General features: G+C 46.5%; 1 protein-coding gene across 3 annotated transcripts; it reads right to left on the bottom strand.

Moving 5' to 3' along the window:
- Positions 1–404: 404 nt before the first annotated feature.
- Positions 405–20324, bottom strand: LOC130379857 (high affinity choline transporter 1-like). Of its 3 annotated transcripts, XM_056586973.1 has the most exons (10): positions 20163–20324; positions 16044–17295; positions 15064–15255; positions 14536–14649; positions 13098–13253; positions 9358–9506; positions 7834–7977; positions 6960–7113; positions 4722–4939; positions 405–3101 (listed from the first exon to the last, which is right to left on the bottom strand). In XM_056586973.1, the coding sequence occupies exons 3-10, from the start codon at positions 15245–15247 to the stop codon at positions 2559–2561; spliced, it is 1662 nt and encodes a 553-aa protein (XP_056442948.1). In that variant the 5' UTR covers positions 15248–15255; positions 16044–17295; positions 20163–20324; the 3' UTR covers positions 405–2558. The 3 variants fall into 3 exon arrangements, with proteins under 3 accessions (XP_056442948.1, XP_056442946.1, XP_056442947.1); XM_056586971.1 differs by lacking the exon at positions 16044–17295; XM_056586972.1 differs by lacking the exon at positions 20163–20324 and having other exon boundaries at positions 16044–17731.
- Positions 20325–20330: the final 6 nt, after the last annotated feature.

The raw sequence follows: 20330 nt of genomic DNA, 5'->3' as shown, positions 1-20330 counted from the left end.
AGCCCGAACTTCTCCAGAAGAGCTGGCCGACGCCTTGCATTGTTGACAGCGGTGTGTGAATGTGTGCATGAATGTGTGAATGTTGCACTACCACTGCCTTGAGTGGCCACTGGTTAGAGCAGTCCGTTTACCATTTAGCATTTATGTGGGAAACGGGCGAATACGCAGAATGCAGTGGCGGTTTGGGTGGAGCACGATGAGCGGAAGAGGTCTCTAGAGACATTGATTCTAAACAATGTCTGAGATGACTCACGTTCTCCTTAGGAACTAATTGTTATAAATTCTGAAGATTTAATAGCTTGCTGTAAACGAACCTATAAAACAGATACGAACCTGTGAGGACAGCGTCAAGGTGTGAACAAACTACATACTTCATGAACATAGGACAGCCTTTACACTGAGTATTTGTTTCAACCTTTATTCTGAGAGAACATCACCCCATTGGGACTTACATTAAAGATTACAAAGTAGGACCTCGCCGTGTGGCAAGAGAAACAGCCTCTTTTAAAGCTCCGTATATAAACACAAATTAAATTCAACATGCATAATAGTACAAAAACCAAATACACTTCCACACCTAGTATTGAATGTTTTGTGGCTATAGCAAACATTGGGCTGACCTATCTTTTCAACTTCACCCTGATAAACTTGATCTGTTTCTAATACTACGGTCACAGTAGATCTTCTATAATATTGCTGCTACAAGTAACAACTTATATTTCTGTTGGAGAAATGAGTATGTATTCTTAACATGTAATAAGTCTAAGTCATTCTAACTTAGCCTCGATTCACCAAGATGGCAAACTTGAAAACAGTAGAAGGCCTACATTTGAGATTTTTCGACATTGAACTATGCGTGTTGGTGCCAGCCTTTGACAAGCCAGGCTTTTGACCACAATATACATTCAACACGTTTTAAAAATCGACCATTTAGATAATGACAATGTTTAATAACGTTAATGATTCAACTTAAAATTATTTGGCAAAAATGTTAGATAATTGTTTGAGCTTTTACAGGACATACAGTACATCGTATAAATAGAGAAACAAATAGGTCACATTATGAAAAGATACACAAACTGAGTTCTGCAGGGGTCATTCAGCTCAGCAGCCTTTTGTTCTCTGTAGTCTTCGGAAAGAACAGACAAAATCATACAAACTGACTGAAACAAATTACCACACTATACCACCGGGGAAGAGACACTCTGACACGCTGAGGTATTAAACTAGCTTTTGCATCACTCGACTCGTGCTGCCAAGGTCTAACGCCCGCTGTCGGACGTCAGTCCCGGCAAAGTTGAAAAGATAGCCTCTCAAACATTCATAGTGAGAAGTCTTTTATGTACATATAACTACTATAGGCTCAGGAAAAACTTAAATAACCTCTGACCGCAAGGTTCGATCAAGCCCTGTGTAAACTAAAGTTTTGCATATATATATATATATATATATATCATCAACCATAGAAAATATCCTTACTGTACAAAGTCATATACAAATTGAAGGAGGCGTTGTGGGTCTCCATAAGGCCTCTTTGGAGTGGTGAGGGAGTAGGACAGGGGGCGGGGGTATATCTGGCCCTTCTTTCTCTGCTGCACACCGCTCACTAATTGGTGGACGCATTTATCAATAAATCACATGGGAGCCTTCAGCGCTGGAACCCGTCCAGCTGTGAGGAACGGGCTGAAACCGGCCCCTGGGATCGTCTGTGGTAAGCCGAGGGGCCTGGAGTCCTGACAGCTTTTGGCTACCGATGCGGTTGGCAATAAAACGGGGCAGCGTTTAAACCTTACAAAAATTCTCCTGACAGCCTAAACGGTGTCTGCATTCGTTCAGTGGGTAGTGGGTCTTCGTTGTGATATTCAGGCTCGGTTTTTTGCTTAAAATCTTTTTTTTGGTGGCTCTGGCGTTTTATTCAGGGCGTTTTGTGAAAAAATATTTTAAAAAAGCAGTTGAAAGAAAAATACAGATGCAGTCGACGCCGCTTGTGCACACTGACTCTCTCTAATCATTTACAGATTCACATTAAGGTGGATTCACCTTTAAAAGAATAGTAGCTGTTTTGTACTCACAGTAAAATCAATATTACCAAGCCACTGTCCTCCTGAGCTATACACAAGATCCAGGATTGCTTTCTATGTACAATATGAGGAGGCTAGCTAGCCGTACTTTTGAGACGCTACGTCTTAGCAAACCCTATTGCTTGAACCCCCGCAAAATGGTAATAAAAACACAGAAACGGTTGTGTTCTACTGTGCGCCGTAAAGTTAGCCTTTACAGCCGTTCCAGTCGGAGACAACGGTTTATACATGATGGGGTGAATGGCGTGGTGTGCTGCGTATGGATGCGTGTATGGTGGTGGTGGTGAGGGGGTGGTGAAGCGCGCTTTCATCTCTTTAAACTGCAACCGCTCTTTATTTGCAACGCGCTGGATCATCTTCCCCAGCCAGGCCAGGCGGACCGGGCCTCGTCTTAGGGGTAGGGGGGGGGCTCCCGCGGCCCCGTGTTGCCCCTGTCTCTGCCTCGCCACCCCCCCCCCTCTCGCTAACTCTCCCTCCTTAGCAGCTGGTGGTGGTGGAGTTGTCCAGCAGCTGCTTGACCACCGATGGGTCCTTCTGGTCCTGGGGGGGCACCCGGCCGCCCGCCGACTTGGCCAGCCGGCGGTTGATCTTGAAGACGTCCCACCGCTCGGCCAGCAGCCCCTTGTTGAAGATGATGGAGGCCAGCCACGACACCAGCACGATGGAGACCAGCGACGTCAGCATGATGGTGGTGCGGAAGGGGAAGTACTGCGTCATCGTGCCCTCGGCGTCGAGCCGGCAGCCGGGGAAGCGGATGAGGGGCGGCAGGCCGATGAGGGGCTCGCCGCTCATCAGACGCAGCGCCATGCCCAGGAGGTAGCCCGTCGACGCGCCGTAGCCGTTGGACACCTTGAAGAAGAGCACGCACACCAGCTGGGGGAACATGATGGTGTAGGACATGTCCACGCCCACCAGCCAGAAGACCAGCACGCTGTTGTCCAGGAAGGTGAGGGCGGTGCCCGCCAGACCCACCACCACCACCGAGATGCGGATCACCCACTGCATCTCCCGGTCCGAGGCCTGGGGGAGGCAGTCAGGGGGGAGGGGGTCAGAGTCACGGTGGATCACAAGTCATCTGTATGAGTGAGTTTAGAGTCCTGGTGGATCACAAGTCATCTGTATGAGTGGGTTTAGAGTCCTGGTGGATCACAAGTCATCTGTATGAGTGGGTTTAGAGTCCTGGTGGATCACAAGTCATCTGTATGAGTGAGTTTAGAGTCCTGGTGGATCACAAGTCATCTGTATGAGTGAGTTTAGAGTCCTGGTGGATCACAAGTCATCTGTATGAGTGAGTTTAGAGTCCTGGTGGATCACAAGTCATCTGTATGAGTGGGTTTAGAGTCCTGGTGGATCACAAGTCATCTGTATGAGTGAGTTTAGAGTCACGGTGGATCACAAGTCATCACTAATTGTTGATCATAAGTCCTCTGTGTAAATGAGTTTAGAGTCCTTGTTGATTGTAAGTCATTACTTATGGTTGATCATAAGTCAGCTGTATAAGTGGGTTTAGACAAAGAGTCTCGATGGATCATAAGTCATCTGTATCAGTGAGTTCAGACTTAGAGTCATGGTTGATCATAAGTCATCTGTTTAAGTGAATTTAGAGTCTTGATGGATCATAAGTCATCTGTATAAGTGAGTTTAGAGTCATGGTTGTTCATACTGTAAGAAGGTCAGCAGTGTATAAGTGGTGCCTTTCAGCAAAATAATCAAATTGTTCTGCAGCTGACGGTTATGCCAAAACAAATGTTTTCCATCAGTTTCACTGAGTAAAAAGCTAATAATTTTGCGGACAGAGTCCCTGGGACATTCTTTGACTTTTGCAATAAGCCCCTTGCGTTGCGATACCCTGAAACAGACAAGGATCTGCTCCGGACTGGTATGGAAACAATTAAATAAATCAGCAAGGGCAAGAGGGAGCAGCAAGACGTTACGCAACAAGATGCAAAGTAAAAACAGGCCACGCATGAAAAGTGAAAGGCTCCATTGTTCTCCACTGCATCTTGGAGCCAGCCTTTCGCCACTGGTGAATGTGCCATATGCTTGTGATATGTGTGTGTACGTGTGTACGTATGTGTGTGTGTGTGTGTGTGTGTGTGTGTGTGTGTGTGTGTGTGTGTGTGTGTAAGTGTGTACGTGTGTGTGTTAATGTGTGTGTATATGTCTACTTGTGTGTGTCTGTGTGTGTGTGGGTGTGTGTGTGTGTTAATGTGTGTATGTGTATGCGTGTGTGTGTGAGTTTGTATATGTATGTATATGTGCATGTGTATGCGTGTTTGTACATGGATGTATGACTTTCAACTGACATAAAGCACAAGGAAACCAATGTAATCCTCCAGGGAAATCTGGTTGAACCATCGCTAAATAGCCTGAAGAGAAATGTATGAATTCACGGTTTCAATTATGTTCTCTGGGTCTTCAAAGGAGAGTAAACTGAGATAACCCCAGTGTCAGGTGAGGTGAGCTCATGCCCCGTAAAGCTCTTCATTTTAATGTGGTGGCGCCATGAACCATCCTGGCGTCACCACAATGATGTCCCCGAAGCCATTCAATGGCCTCAGTGTTCAAACACAGACAACAATCGCTCCCACAGTCGGTCTGGTGTCTGGTCCCCCTGCTGTGCGCGCGTTGTTCCCTCACCTGCTTCCTGAGGATGTTCTTGTAGATGTTGGAGGAGAACATGGAGGCCGAGGAGAGCAGGGCAGAGTCCATGGAGGACATGACTGCGGCCGCCACGGCCCCGATGCCGATGATGGAGATGTAGGCGGGGGTGAGGTACTGCAGGGCGATGGGCAGGATGGAGCCGGCCTGGCCGCGCTCGTAGGGGGAGGGGCTGCCGTAGCTGGTGGAGTTCCAGTCTGGAGGGGGAAAGGCGAGGCGCGTGTGTGCGATGAGTCAAATGAAGGATGTTGATGGGTGACAGGTGATGAAATGTCATGAATGTATTTCAATTTAATAGAATTGAATAGTTACCTAATGTAATGCAACATAATGTAATGTAAGTTAATGTAATCTAACTTAATGTAATGTAACATAATGTAATGTAACCTGATGTAGTCCAACCTAATGTAATGTAACCTAATGTAACCTACTGTAATGTAACCTAATGTAGTCTAACCTAATTTAATGAAACCTAATGTAATGTAACCTGATGTACCTAATGTAATGTAACCTCATGTAGTCTAACTTAATGTAATGTAACCTGATGTAATGTAACCTAATGTAATGTAACCTGATGTACCTAATGTAATGTAACCTCATGTAGTCTAACTTAATGTAATGTAACCTAATGTAATGTAACCTAATGTAATGTAACCTGATGTACCTAATGTAATGTAACCTCATGTAGTCTAACCTAATGTAATGTAACCTGATGTAGTTTAACCTAATGTAACCTAATGTAATGTAACCTAATGTAATGTAACCTAATGTAACCTACTGTAATGTAACCTACTGTAATGTAACCTAATGTAATGTAACCTAATGTAATGTAACCTAATGTAAGGTAACCTCATGTAGTCTAACCTAATGTAATGTAACCTGATGTAGTTTAACCTAATGTAACCTAATGTAATGTAACCTAATGTAATGTAACCTAATGTAATGTAACCTAATGTAACCTACTGTAATGTAACCTAATGTAATGTAACCTAATGTAATGTAACCTCATGTAGTCTAACCTAATGTAATGTAACCTGATGTAGTTTAACCTAATGTAACCTAATGTAATGTAACCTAATGTAACCTACTGTAATGTAACCTACTGTAATGTAACCTAATGTAATGTAACCTAATGTAATGTAACCTAATGTAAGGTAATCTCATGTAGTCTAACCTAATGTAATGTAACCTGATGTAGTTTAACCTAATGTAACCTAATGTAATGTAACCTAATGTAATGTAACCTAATGTAATGTAACCTAATGTAACCTACTGTAATGTAACCTACTGTAATGTAACCTAATGTAATGTAACCTAATGTAATGTAACCTCATGTAGTCTAACCTAATGTAATGTAACCTGATGTAGTTTAACCTAATGTAACCTAATGTAATGTAACCTAATGTAACCTACTGTAATGTAACCTACTGTAATGTAACCTAATGTAATGTAACCTAATGTAATGTAACCTAATGTAATGTAACCTAATGTAATGTAACCTGATGTACCTGATGTAATGTAACCTCATGTAGTCTAACCTAATGTAATGTAACCTGATGCAATGTAACCTGATGTAGTTTAACCTAATGTAATGTAACCTAATGTAATGTAACCTAATGTAACCTACTGTAATGTAACCTACTGTAATGTAACCTAATGTAATGTAACCTAATGTAATGTAACCTAATGTAATGTAACCTGATGTAGTTTAACCTAATGTAACCTAATGTAATGTAACCTAATGTAATGTAACCTAATGTAATGTAACCTGATGTAGTTTAACCTAATGTAACCTAATGTAATGTAACCTAATGTAATGTAACCTAATGCAATGTAACCTGATGTAGTTTAACCTAATGTAACCTAATGTAATGTAACCTAATGTAATGTAACCTAATGTAATGTAACCTGATGTAGTCTAACTTAATGTCACCTAATGTAATGTAACCTAATGTAATGTAACCTAATGTAATGTAACCTGATGTAATGTAACCTGATGTAGTCTAACTTAATGTCACCTAATGTAATGTAACCTGATGTAGTATAACCTAATGTAACCTACTGTAATGTAACCTGATGTAATGTAACCTAATGTAATGTAACCTAATGTAATGTAACCTGATGTAATGTAACCTGATGTAGTTTAACCTAATGTAATGTAACCTGATGTAGTTTAACCAGATGTAACCTGAGGTAACCTGACGTGGTCAGTCGTACCTGTGGAGGCTGCCACTGCTCCGATCAGGATGGAGGGGATTCCGAGGACCACGCAGAAGGCAGATGAGGCGAAGCAGGTGACTTGGGCCTGGGTGTAGGAGGAGGCAGACAGAATCCTCTGGTAGAAGGCCTGGTAGGCCAGCCCGCCCAGCGCCTGAACAACACACACACACACACACATCAGACAACAGGAAACCAATCACACGATGCTGAATGATGTGTGTCAGAGTCTGTCTGATCATGTGGAGGTCTCTGTTTCTGATTGTGTCGATGCGTGTTTGTTTGTGTTTTGGGACTAAATTAGCAGTGGCCTACATTCCTTGTGTGCACCTTCCCCTTCTTATTCATTATTCTGTCTGTTCTAGCGTGTTGCATTGACTGCGACTGGATGCCTGGCCTATCGCAGTGACTACAACCGAAAGCCCGGACTATCCTTAAGGTTAACCGGCCAGCCCCCCATCACCGTTTTCAAATGTTTTGCCTGTATATATGCATGTATGTATGTCAATAATGGCCCCCATTGCAGTTTTTTCTTGGCCTCATGGGGGTAGGGTCAGGGGGGGGGGGGGGGTCATAAATATATGGCTTGTTAAGCCCTTTGAGGCTGTAACGGTGATTAAGGGCTATACAAATAAAACTGCATGGAATTGAATTGGATTCAAACGTGCAGTGTTTCAGAAAACACAGAGCATGAGTCCCTCCAGTGCATTCAGACACAGCAGTGCAGTCGAGCCGAAGCACAGGGTCACCACACCCATGTGTGTGTGTGTGCGTGGGTGTGTGTGTGTGTGTGTGTGTGTGTGTGTGTGTGTGTGTGTGCTCATAGGCACGAATGGTTGTTGGCTGAGCCGCCAGAGGCGACTGCCCCACTTACCAGCACCATGAAGTCATCGAACCACTTGCCAGCGTCCTGGAGCTCCACCTTACCAACCCAGGGGGCCTGGAAGGTTTGGTTGTAGGCGGTCATCGAGATGTCCAGTGAGTTTTCGTTGGTCATCATGAAGGGGACACACACATACTATATAGAACCACAGAAAGGGGGTTTACACGATTAGCACACGGTATAAATACACAAGCATTAAGACGTATGCAATTTTTTTCACAAAATACGTATAGATAAAACAAAAATAAGACAAAAATATAGTTGCAAGCAACCATGACGGGGTACTACTCTACGACGAGTATGGTGGTGGCCTGGTGATTACATGGTGGTAAACATTATTTGATGTCATGGTACTTCTCACTACTACTGCAATACCACTACACTAAATGGACACATAGATTGTATAGGGCAGATTAGACTATATTATGAGAAATAGAAGTCTTCCGTGTGTGGAGGTATGGTGAGCTTCATTGGTATGATAATATGGCATTGGTATGTCCTAAAAACTGGTTTACCGGAAGTTAACACATCAAAACAATCACCAACCATGTTTCTAAAGCATAATTTTTCCAAACGGACGGGTGTGAAATGCTGTGTGTACCGCTTTAAGGCCGAGCCTGCACTGGAGAGAGGCCACGGTCCAGAAAGGCAAATTTCAAACAAATGCATCCAATTTAAATTTTCAGATAGAGACTTAAAATTTGGCATGGGCGTACTATGGAATCTCCCCTTAGTAGCAATATTTGGAAGGCGAGCCTACATCTTTTCAAAGCAATGTAAGAGCTAGAACATTGGAGATATTCATTTATTTCACTTTAAAATGTATATCTCTGCCGTCTTTTGCCTTATTGCCATTAATAGATAACCATATAGTCCTACAGTCACCTGGTACATATGTGCCGAGTTGACAGCTTTTATCAGCTCCGGCACCAAATCTGTTGGAGTGCGGTTGTTTGGTCAAGTTGTAGCCATTGCATTATGTCTTAATGATCTGACCATTTGGGTTGCACCTTGAAAGTTGTTCATCATAACAAATGATGCATGCATAACAAGTTTCATGCGTATTGCACTTTCCTAGTGGGAATGGAAGCCAGTTGAGTATTTTGCACTTAAAGTGGATATTATTGCGCCACCTATTTTTAATTCTGGCCCATCCTTTTCAGCCCTAACTCCTTTTACGAGGTCTACAAGCCTGTCAATTTGTACAACTTTTGACCATGTTGTTTCTGATACATGGCTGAATTTGTCAGGAAAAAATCATAATACTAACGAATACAATAGGGTTCCTATGTTTTTCGTAGGACCCCTAATAAGAATGAATAATGTAATCATTCATAAAATAGATTTTATAAATAGGTATACATTTACAAAAATATATGTTTTTACAAAATACGTAAAAAATGATTTAGTCTAATTATTTTAATAATAATAATATATATAGGGATGGAGAGGGAGTCATGAGCAGAATCTGGGATTGGGGGGGGGGGGGGGGGGGGGGGTGTGTGTGCTCCATACCAGACTAACGAAGATGAGGATGAGCTGGATGACGTCGGTGTAGGCCACGGAGTAGAGGCCCCCCATGAGGGTGTAGGCGATAGCCACCACTGAGGAAATGATGATGGAGTACACATAGGGGAGGTCCAAGATCACACTCATGGTGCCGCCTGGAACAAAAGGGAAAGCACGTCAGGGCCGGCGCACGGTGCGGGGAAGCATCTCTTGTCTTTGCTTTGATGGATTTAATTCTTAGTGTTCTCACGTATAGCGAGGGGTGGGGTGGGGGGGTTTGGCTAACGGGGCATGCAGTTACCGTTTCAAATGTGTTTGTTTTCAAGGAAAGAAAAAAAAAGGGTTCATTTGTTTCCTCTTCCTCAAACACAACACATGTAACATGCGTTACAATCTCTTTCTTTCAGGACGCCTCCTCAAATGCGTCCTCAAATGTTTTGCTTTTACTGTGCCACTTTGCAATAACTTTCCCTTTGTTATTGCGCTATCCATATGCTTTACTGTAGTGTAAGCTCTGACAAAATACAAAAAAACAAGAGACACGTATACACATTTTGGACCACAACACATTGACCTTCCTCACTATTTGGCAGTTATGACGTAAGAATGTGGTCTACAATTAAGCATACGTCGCCTTTAGTGCAAAGCTTTGTGGGTCAGGCAAATGTGAGCTTGGCTTCACACGACAGCTGATTCATGGGATAGAGAAACAATAAAAAAATCACGTAACAGAAGCAGCCTATTGATTGTGAGTCACCAGACGTTTTCTTCTCCCTCGGGGAGGGGGGGGGGGGGGGGTAAAGAGGTGGCGATCGCCTTTTTGCTGTCATTACTTTAACTCTACGACGACATCAACGATGATTGAAATAAATTCAAAAAAAAGCATAGATATAAATTCAAGCAGTGTATAAAAAAAATTATTAAAAAAAAAATCTGGCGTAAAAAAAAAAAAAAAAAAAACCTAAAGTAAGATAAGTAGATAAAGACATCTGGTTACTCAAACAAGGCAAGCAAAGCGTCACTACCTTCACCGCTCTTCTCCCACATTGCCAGGGTTCCCCCAGCCGCAGCCTGCAGCCGCACCACAACAACGCCCTTAAACAGAAAAGTATCAGATCGGCACCATCGATCGCTACCAGTGTCGCAACCCTTGCTGACCTCTGACCTCTGGCCCGCCCCCCTTTACCCCGTACCCCTACCCCGTAACCCCGCCCCCACCGCCCCTCTGCTCCTCCTCTCGGTCCAACCTGCAATAGGATTGGATTAATCTGTGGTTACGTGGCCTGCGCGACACGCCCGCCGTTGAGGTGGGGGGGGGGGGGGGGGGAATGAGGGGGAATGATACATGTTAATGATCCAGATTCAAGTTTACGCTTTCAGTCGCAATGTGTAACATTTCAACGAGCTCGTCGTTTAACACGACCTGGCTGTTTCTTAGCCAATGCTGTTTGATATTAATTTCAATAATGTTATCAATAAAAATGACTAAAAAATGTGGGCCGGCCCGTTCCTCTCTCTTTGTTTACAAGAAGCTAACTATGGACCGTCCCAAAACCCCTCCCTCCCACCCAACCCAGCCAGCTGAGCTACGCTAGCTCCGAGCTACGCCAGTTCACGTCCCACAGTGGCACAGCTGTGCCCAGAGTGGAAACTCTGTTGTGTCCAGAATGGACACAATACTGTTATTGTGATGTTGTTGTTTTTTATTCTGAAAGTACTCTGACATTTATGAAGTCACAGCTACTTCCTGCTCAATCTTACACATTGCGACTTTAAGAAATTGAATGTTGTTGTCACCCAGTCTGATCTTTCTCAACCCTGTTTTCCTCAGTCTGAGCCGACATTAGCATAGCTCCCTTCTTGTCTGTCGTGACTCGTGAGAGAGCTCTAATGCTGTGCGGGAATGAGCCCAGCCAAGTTGTGCTGTGCTGACCCGGCGGTGCTAAGTTTAGGATGGTGGTAAGAGGAGGAATTAGATTTAAGGGTCTCTGGGGCTTATTGAGGTGGACGACGGTGTTGCAAACAGAGAGTGAGCTGTTCAAATACCATCCGTGTCCTTTTTTAGACCTGCCTGTTGTCCGACCAATCAAGCACCCTCTCCATAAAAAGTGCAATCCCGCCTACTGCCCAAGGGCCCAGTAAACACTCAGTCCCCCTAAGCCCTCCCTAAGTCCCCCCTGTCCTCTCCCCTTCTCTGCACGTCTCATCTCTGAGCAGATATTCGATCAGAGATGATTGTGTTTAATGGCCCTCAAATGGTAAGCTCACACAACGTTGTTTCTGTGTGTGTATGTGTGTGTTTGTGTGTTTGTGTGTGTGTGCGTGTGTGTTTGTGTTTGTAAGTGTCTGTATATGAGGACATTCCTGCGACGCCTTCTTGGACTTAATGTGCCGAGGCTCGTTGCAGGATTCCTGGTGTGTGTGTGTGTGTGTGTCCGTGTGTTTGTGTCCGTGTGAGCATGTGTGCGTGAGTGTGTGTTTGTGTGTGCTTGGGCTTGGAGTGGTCTTGAATATGACACTCGCCGCAGACAATTCCAGACCATAAACAGAGGGGCTCGTGGGCCTTTACTGGCTTTCGGAGGTTAAATTAGAATTGAACATAAAAAGCTGTCATGGCATTCCTCTCCGCCATGCGAGCACTTTCTGTGGAGCATCAGCACAGCTTTGCATGTTAGCTTTGGTGACTCGACACGGCCTGGGTGTCTCGGACTGGGCCCTTTGTAGTGGCCTTCTCGTTGTGCACATATGTATACTGGGAGACATGCATAATTAAACAGTGTAGAATCTTATCCTCCGTCCGCGTTCATGGGTCAGAACCTTGGCATGGTGATAGGAAAGAACTGTAGTGACAAGAGAACCGGGGTTTAAATAATTGATCACCTTTCACAATCAACAGGCTGCTCGTTGTTTAAGCCCTCTTTTCAAAAAACACTGGAAAAGAACAGAGTGTTAGCACACAAGGGAACATGGCGCAGGCGCACTCTGACTCAACCAGCCCACCGCACGCACGCACACGCATTTCCTCTGCCATTTTCACACTCTAACATCAAGCTATAGAAGGGCACTCCCGTCGCCAACGCGCATCGGAGTGCATGCTTGTCGGCATACCACACACACACGCGCACACACACGCACACATTACATCTGGAATATCAGGTTAGTGTTAGTGATTGGTCTTTATTTTGTGCAGAGGCAATCCTTTGTGTCTGTGATAAAAGCCTTCAAAGATGAAGGCACCCTGCATCTGAGAACTAATTGGAGATAGGATGTTCCTGTGGCTGGTAGGGTAATCAACATGCGTGTTTGCACTTTTGCCTACACACTGGGGCATTGGCCTAAGGGCCTCTGTGTCCTGTTTTGTTTGCGATGCTGTGCCCTGGTTCTGGGTCGTCATAGGTGCGTGTGTGTAAGTGCGTGTGTGCTCTACTGAGTGCGTCTGCGTCTACGCACGTATGCGAGATGAGGACATAAGAAGATAAGAATTAATATCTGTATTCCCCCACGGGAGATGCAACCTCGGCTGCGATGGCAACAAGGAAAGCAAACAGGCCAACCCCAGACCGAAGGCCAGGCAAAGGAGTGAGTGAAGGCCTGCTGGGAAAGCCAGCCGGCGGCCTCAACGGTGCCAACCGCTAGCCGTGGTGCCAACCGCTAGCGCTACCGGTGGTAGCATACGCTACCGGTGGTAGCGTATGCTATCGCTACCGCGACTACTGAGTGTGGGAGTCCGGGCTGAGGGATCTTACCTAAGCTGACCAGGGTGCGGGCCACCCAGAGCACGTCGGCCACCAGCGCGGGGAGGATGAGGGCGCTGCTGAGGACGTCTCCGTACTTGATCTGGAAGGGGTCCATCATGGTCAGGTACTTGTTCTCCCTCATCGGCTTGGCGAAGAAGATGCCACCTGGAAGGGTGTTAGGGGGGGTCGTGGGGGAAGGCGATGGATGTCAGTGAAACCGGATTAATGACGTCACATCGTGGAGAAGGAAAACAAGTGTTCAGCGGTGGTAACGTTACACCTCCAGGCTCAGCTCTGAGTTCCCCCTGTGGTTCGAGGTTCCACCAGCGCTCACACGGTATAACAATGGGCGAGGAGGGGAAGTGGGGGGGAAGCTCACGCGGTCTGAGTTCCTGACAGGGGATGTGTGCTGGCGTGCCGCTTTCCATTCGCCCGTGTGCCAACTATTGTGACACGAGGCTCTGCTGGTGGTGGGGGGAAGGCGCAGGACGAAACAGCTGTTTCCTCAAATGTAATTTATTACTGCTTCGTAAGGTCAAACGAATGAGATAGCCATGAGTTTAGACGACCCACGCAGGCGCACGATAGGGATTGTTACATGCGGGCGAACTGCCCCTGGAATTGTGAGGAAACTGCTCAGGACAAAGTGGGCATTGTTTGCAGTGAGTGTGAACGCCGACATCTGCTACACTCATGTAAAAGAAGATAACCCCAGGTCGCAATGGACGGCGTTTCCCTCAATTCCTTTCGTCCTATCTCAATCGAGAGCCCAGGGGGTAGCCACGTAGGACAGCCTACGTGGTCGGTGGCCCTGGTAGTACATGCAAGCTGTAGCCCGAGGGTGTGCCCGCGGTGTGTGTTTTGGACTCCCGGATCCAGATTGAGATCATGCACACGAGGGCACATCGCGTCGCACTGACCGAGGGGACGGGATACTGTGTGCTCACCCAGCACGGCTGGTGCGCGACTGGCCAAAGTGAAACGGTGATCCCGGGAACAGCTGGGTATTTTTATGACTTTCTATTGGCTCCCGTCTCAGTCCGCGAGGAGTCAATACAAGGCCCCGGGTTGGCCGGCGCGAGCGTGCGGGTTTCCGGCTGGCCGGCGTGATTCGATCGGGCTACGCCGTTCAAAGCGAATGCACCGATGTTCTATTTTCGAACGGGCTGAAATGTAGGAGCAGACAAACCGCCAGGCTATGGCCCCTATTCGCGTCCTCATTATGCGTCCGTGCGTCTGTTGTCTTACGCAACGCGGGCCGCGTGAGTGCAGAGGACAGCTGCGCCCCGCACCGGAGACGCGCCATGGCCTCGGGCGGCCCACTGGGCATTTCACCCGTTTCAGGGGGGCCCTGTTTTTGTTGAAATCACACCGGCCCTGAATGACGGAAGGGGTCATGGGAGAGGGGGAGGCAGGGGGAGGGTGGGGTATGGTTGTTTTGGCTCACCGAGGAAGAAGGTCAGGATGTAGGGCACAGGCATGAGGGCCCACACCAGGCCCAGCGTGGGGTTGTAAACCGCCTCTGCGATTCCCAGGATGAAGCCCCCGCCGACCCAAGTAGCTAGAGAGCACAAAGCAAACACACACCGCGGGAGGGGGTAAATCAAACACGCTCTTCCGGGCAGGCTGGAATAATCTTATGATCACATTACACACACACACACACTCTCAATCGGATACACGCTAAAACACACACACACTATCAATCGCACTCGCACGTACTATCACACGCACACACACACACACACACTCAAACAATAACATGCAAAGAGGCACATACTGTGAAACGCAAACGCACGTACTATCACACGCACGCACGCACGCACGCACGCACGCACACACCAAAATACTCGGCATTCGCTGGCCCCTACCCCCGTTCCTGTGGTAGGGGGCCAAGCCAGGCGGCCATTTTGAAAAACAGTTTGTTCTCGATGTCTGTGATTAAATGAAGGTTAGTTCAGACAGCCTGTCCTACCAGTGAGGGTGAAGATGCCGACCAGCAGGTTGATGTTGCGTCCCGCCAGTAGGGTGATCTCCATGCCGTCTCCCTTACACTTCTTCTCTTCCTTCTTGGAGCGCATGGACGCCCAGATGCCGGTGCCCAGAATGAGCACGTAGAAGAGCCCCATGACCACCAGGCCGGGCACGTTCAGAACCATGGCCGCGTCTGTTGCCGGGCGGAGGAGGAGGAGGAGGAGGAGAAAAAAGAAAAGGAAAAGGATTGGTCAGTTTTATTCCAAATATATATGTATATATATATATATATTTTTTTTTTAAGCCAGACCCTTCTTATGATTTGAAATGGGATTCAAAGCCCCCGCATGACCCCCCCACCACACACGCACACACACACACACACACACACACACACACACACACACACACACACACACACACACACACACACACACACACACACACACACACACACACACACACACACACACACTACAATTAGTTCAGCACAGATGTGGCTACACAAATGTTGCATATTCATTCGGGACGGAGGAGAAGGGTGAGCACGACAAAGCTGACAAACAAAATGCTTTGACACACAAAAAAAGAGATGCCTCCGTGATAAGGAAGAAGCACAAATGCTGAACGAACAGCGCTGGCAGGAAATCGACAGCAGGTACTCTAGTGAGCGAGGGGCTGAGGGAGGTTGACGTGGGCCGTTTCCTACGAATGGTTAACAAAACTCATTGGGAAGAAAAGCCATTCTTTCTCCGCCTCTCGACTTTGATACTGCCGTGTGTCCGTCTCTGTTCCTTCGTAATAATGGCTGGCAGAGGGTTAGAGTGTAGGAAGGCTGGAAGAAGAGGGGGTGGGGGGGGGGGAGAGGAGGAGGAGGAGGAAGAGGAGGAGGTGGAGGAGGAGGCCATGAAGAGTGCATGAAGGGGGGGCTGGGGATGGAGGTCGGAGGTTTGGGTGGTGGTTAGGTGGAGGTGGTCTCACCATACGCTCTGCAGAGCTGACAAGATGGTGAACCCGAGTGGTCCCCACCTCTCCGGCGGCTGGTGGGCCTGGGGGCTAGACCCCCACCTCGGGGAGCGAGCACAACTCAAAGAGCCATGTTAGTGTGTGTGTGTGTGTGTGCGTGTGTGTGCGTGTGTGGGTGGGTGTGTACATGAGTGTGTGTGATTTTGTGTGCATAGTGCATGAGTGAGTGGGTGTGGGTGTGTGTGTGTGTGTGTGTGTGGATGTGCGCATGTGTGTGCGTGTTAGTGTGTGTGTGGGTGGATGTGCGTGCGTTTGTGTCTGTGTGGATGTAGTAGCCGAACATGTAGTTTAGTGTGTGTAGTCAACTGTCAAGAGATTTATAGTATTGTGAAATCTTAAATCAAGGTCACTGTACCGTAAACTAGGCTAATGCAAGTCTAGTTTTGCGATGTTTCGCACAAGAAAGGTTTGTTTTACAGAAGTAAACCACAATGTCTCCATGTTTACCAGTTGATTGATTTTCTTGCAAAAAGTATTGCAAAAAGGCAGTTTCTTTCAAATTAGACTTTTGTTTATTGATACTGAAGTCAGCAGATATCACAGGTAAACAGTCAGTATTTCAAACACACAATAGCATTTTGGTTTTATTGCCACAAAAACATTCCTCTCCACTAAGTGGAAACCACAAATAATTGGATACAGAAAGGGCCGGGGCTCAAACTGTAAATCGTGAGAGGAAAAGGATCCCTCTTGAGCCCAGTTCATCAAAAGAGAGCTCCCAATGAAAACCAAAGCCTGGGTCCTGGGCCCTCACCCCAGTGTCACCTATTCACTGACACGGGTAAGCTTCAAAGAGAATGAACTATGGGCCAGCCTGTCTGGATTTAATGATACCTTTACTTTAACTATTTCTCAGCTTAGATGTTACTGACGGAACGCTGTGACCTTTCCCTCCTCTCAACGACCTTTCAAAGGGTTAAAGGGGTTAGCGTTGACCTCCACTAAGAGCAAAGTTAGTTTGGATGTATGAACTGTACAGTCTGAAATCTGCATCATTCTAAATATTTCTCTCGCTTGACATTTGTTTTTATTACGGTAATAATAAAAGAAAAACTACCTTCATGGTTTACATCGGAATCCAACACTCCGGCCAGAGGCAAAACAAGAGATCTGGAGGAGTTCCAGACACCGTAAAGAGTTTATGGAGCTTTGCGCACAGGAGAGGAATTCTCAGCGGTACAACGGTATTAAGTGGACTCGTCGTCCACTTGATAAAAGAAACAGAAAAAACATTTCAGAGGCCAATCATGAGGAACACTGTGTTCCCAAGTTCCCTGAAGCATGGAGTCTATTATTATTATAATTGTTATTAAATCTGAAATAAAGTACATCTTTTCAGGGCCATTGGATAATGATATGTGTTTTCGGTTCACTTATCTGTCTCTGGCCGCTTACAACTGTGAGTCAATCTCTCATTTCCTCCTGTTTTGAGCTTATCACCGACAACTACGTGATTCGATGAGAGATATTGTGTAATGACTAGCATCCGGATACACATTTTCAGAGAGAAAGAGAGAGAGAAAGAGAGGGAGAGAGAAAGAGAGAGAGAGAGCGAGAGAGAGAGAGAGAGAGAGAGAGAGAGAGAGAGAGAGAGAGAGAGAGAGAGAGAGAGAGAGAGAGAGAGAGAGAGAAAGAGAGGGAGAGAGAGAGAGAGAGAGAGAGAGAGAGAGAGAGAGAGAGAGAGAGAGAGAGAGAGACATTTCCCTTAAAAGATACTCTAAGTCAACTTTTTTATGGTCTCAGAAATACCACTGTGCAACACGATCTAAGCACTCCTCTCTCCACTCCACTCTCTGCCTCCTTGTGCTGCCCTCTCGGCACACCCCCCCCTTCCTGCCTGTCTATTATCCACTCTCTCTCGCTCCCCGAGCCTCTTAGTCATCTCGTGCCGTCTCCCTCCAGTGCTACAGAAGTGCGGGAGCCAACTGAGGAGCTGCGTAGCTGCTGCAGTCCTCCCAAGGCCCTACTGTCCCTCTGCGTTGGGCTCTGCAGCCCCAAGCCAGCAGAGCCAGCAGAGCCCTCAGACCCCAACCTTCCCGAGCCCACCAGCGACCACACGCCACAATTTGGTCACGTACCCAGGAACGGCGCCCTGGCAGGCTGGTTACAGCCGACAGGGCTGTAGGTATTTGACAAGAATCATAAAGTGGTGGGCGCTATAAACTCTACGGTCCCGCTGCAAATAGCATTTGGGGGGTAGTTAGCGGGCTGGCTTGGCTTACAGACGTCAGGTTTAGCCCAAACGGGGGCCCGAAACATTCCGCTAATATGGTTGCGGTGTACTGCAGTCTATGCTTCTGTGTAGCTCCATTTTTTCAGCAAACACTGAAAAAACACGTACAAGCCGACACTCAAAATATATGACAATGTTTAAACAACCCGCGTTTCAGATACCCGCACGCGGCCAAACGTGTCTGTGTGGAAACGACGTGGAACATGTAGTGGTCATTGCAACACAGTAGTACCACCCACTGAGGATGAACAGCTGGGTGCAATGTTCGCATGCGTCTCCTGATGTATGTGTGTGAGTGTGGGAGTGAGTTACACGAGTGAGTGAGTGAGTGAGAGAGAAGAGAGAGGGGTGTGTGTGTGTGTGTTTTGGCAGTTTGGATCGAATGGTTGTTTGAGGAGTTATCGCAGCCACTGAGGACAAACAAAACGGCCAAGCCCTCAAGGTATGTGCCGGAGTTTCTTGGAACACGAGGTCCATTTAACTTTTAGCAGGTGAGGTAATCTCTCTCTGCAGTCCTCAAACCTCAAACCTATCCAGGAATGACTCAGCCTGCACCCTCCCTCCCTCCCTCCCTCCCTCCCTCCCTCCCTCCCTCCCTCGCTCCCTCCCTCGCTCCCTCCCCCCCTCTCACTTTCTCGCTCAGTACTTTTCCGCTAGGTCTGTTATTCGCTTATAGCGTATTTCGTCCCCTCCCATTCTCCACTCCTTCAGAGGAGGTTCCAGGTTTGCCTCGACTGCATTGTTCGGCTGGTTTATAGATGTTATCTATCGTAGCTTGGATGATTTCCCAAAGAGAACACCGATCCACATACACCGGCGCATTGAGACACACACACACAGTCGCAGACGCACAGTCGCAGACGACGCACTCTGTTCCAGACAGAAACCGTGTTATCTTTCGCAGAGCACCAGGCAGAGTATGAGAGACGCAGCTGACAAGAACAGAGAGATAGAGTGGAAAAAACCCACACTTGAAGTTCAACCCACTATAAGCCTACATCCGTGCCTGCTGTCTGTCCTTAGAGGTTGACGGCAGCGACACAAACATGTCATTGCTTATTTACCCCCCCCCCCCCCAGGATGATTATTTTCAACACTCGTGGGATGGGAATCGTCTGTCTCGTCAGCACGCAAAAACGCAGTTATATCATCAAGCGTTAGTGTGGTGAGTGATTCAAATATCACCACAATAACCCGCAGAGCCACTGTTATATGCTTTAGACATGGCAACAATCATGAACTCAACCAAATCATGGTTTTCTGGGTCACAGTTATAATCCCTGACATGATTATCGAAGAAAAAAAAAGACGCAGAGTGCATGTGGATTCATCTAGTTGCGCACATGGGAGCGACTCTATATTTGTCCTCACAGGGCTGCCCTCACATCAACCATAACAACAGCCTCACATCAGCAAGAACAACAACAACAAAAACAACTTAAGAGGCAAAGAGCAAAGTAAAGTAAAAGAGAAGAAGTATACAATCATTTCATTTCATCACGGCATTATTTCCTCATTACTTTTTTAACACCGGCTGAATTTGTTTAATTGTAGAACGTGTCTCTTAGAGCTATGGAAAGGTACGGCTAATAAACGTATAGAACCTAACGCAGTTGCTTTACTGACATACTTTACTAACATAGGTGACCCCTTCACCAAGAGAGAGCGAGCTTCGTAGGTTTGTGTTCTAAACTAGGCACAAGGGTCCCCTCTAAAGGCTATTTCTAGGACAGGCAGGCACTATTGCTTCAGAGCACTGGCAGAAACCAATAAATAAATGTAATAACCTGATTTAAAATATAACCACACAGAGAAAGAAATATACCGTAAAAAATACATACCTAGTGTTTAAACAAATGACTTTGAGGCGGATGAGGAAGTGGCGTAGCTCACCACGGATATTCAATTGAAGTTCAGGATATAGATGCACTGTGAGAGTGAGAGATAACCACCACAGAGGTGTTGTCTGCAACGCAAAGGAAGAATTTAATGGTTATCACAGCTGTGAA

Source organism: Gadus chalcogrammus, chromosome 3 (assembly GCF_026213295.1).
Source record: "Gadus chalcogrammus isolate NIFS_2021 chromosome 3, NIFS_Gcha_1.0, whole genome shotgun sequence".
NCBI lineage: Eukaryota > Metazoa > Chordata > Actinopteri > Gadiformes > Gadidae > Gadus > Gadus chalcogrammus.
This window is presented reverse-complemented; position numbering and strand designations above follow the sequence as displayed.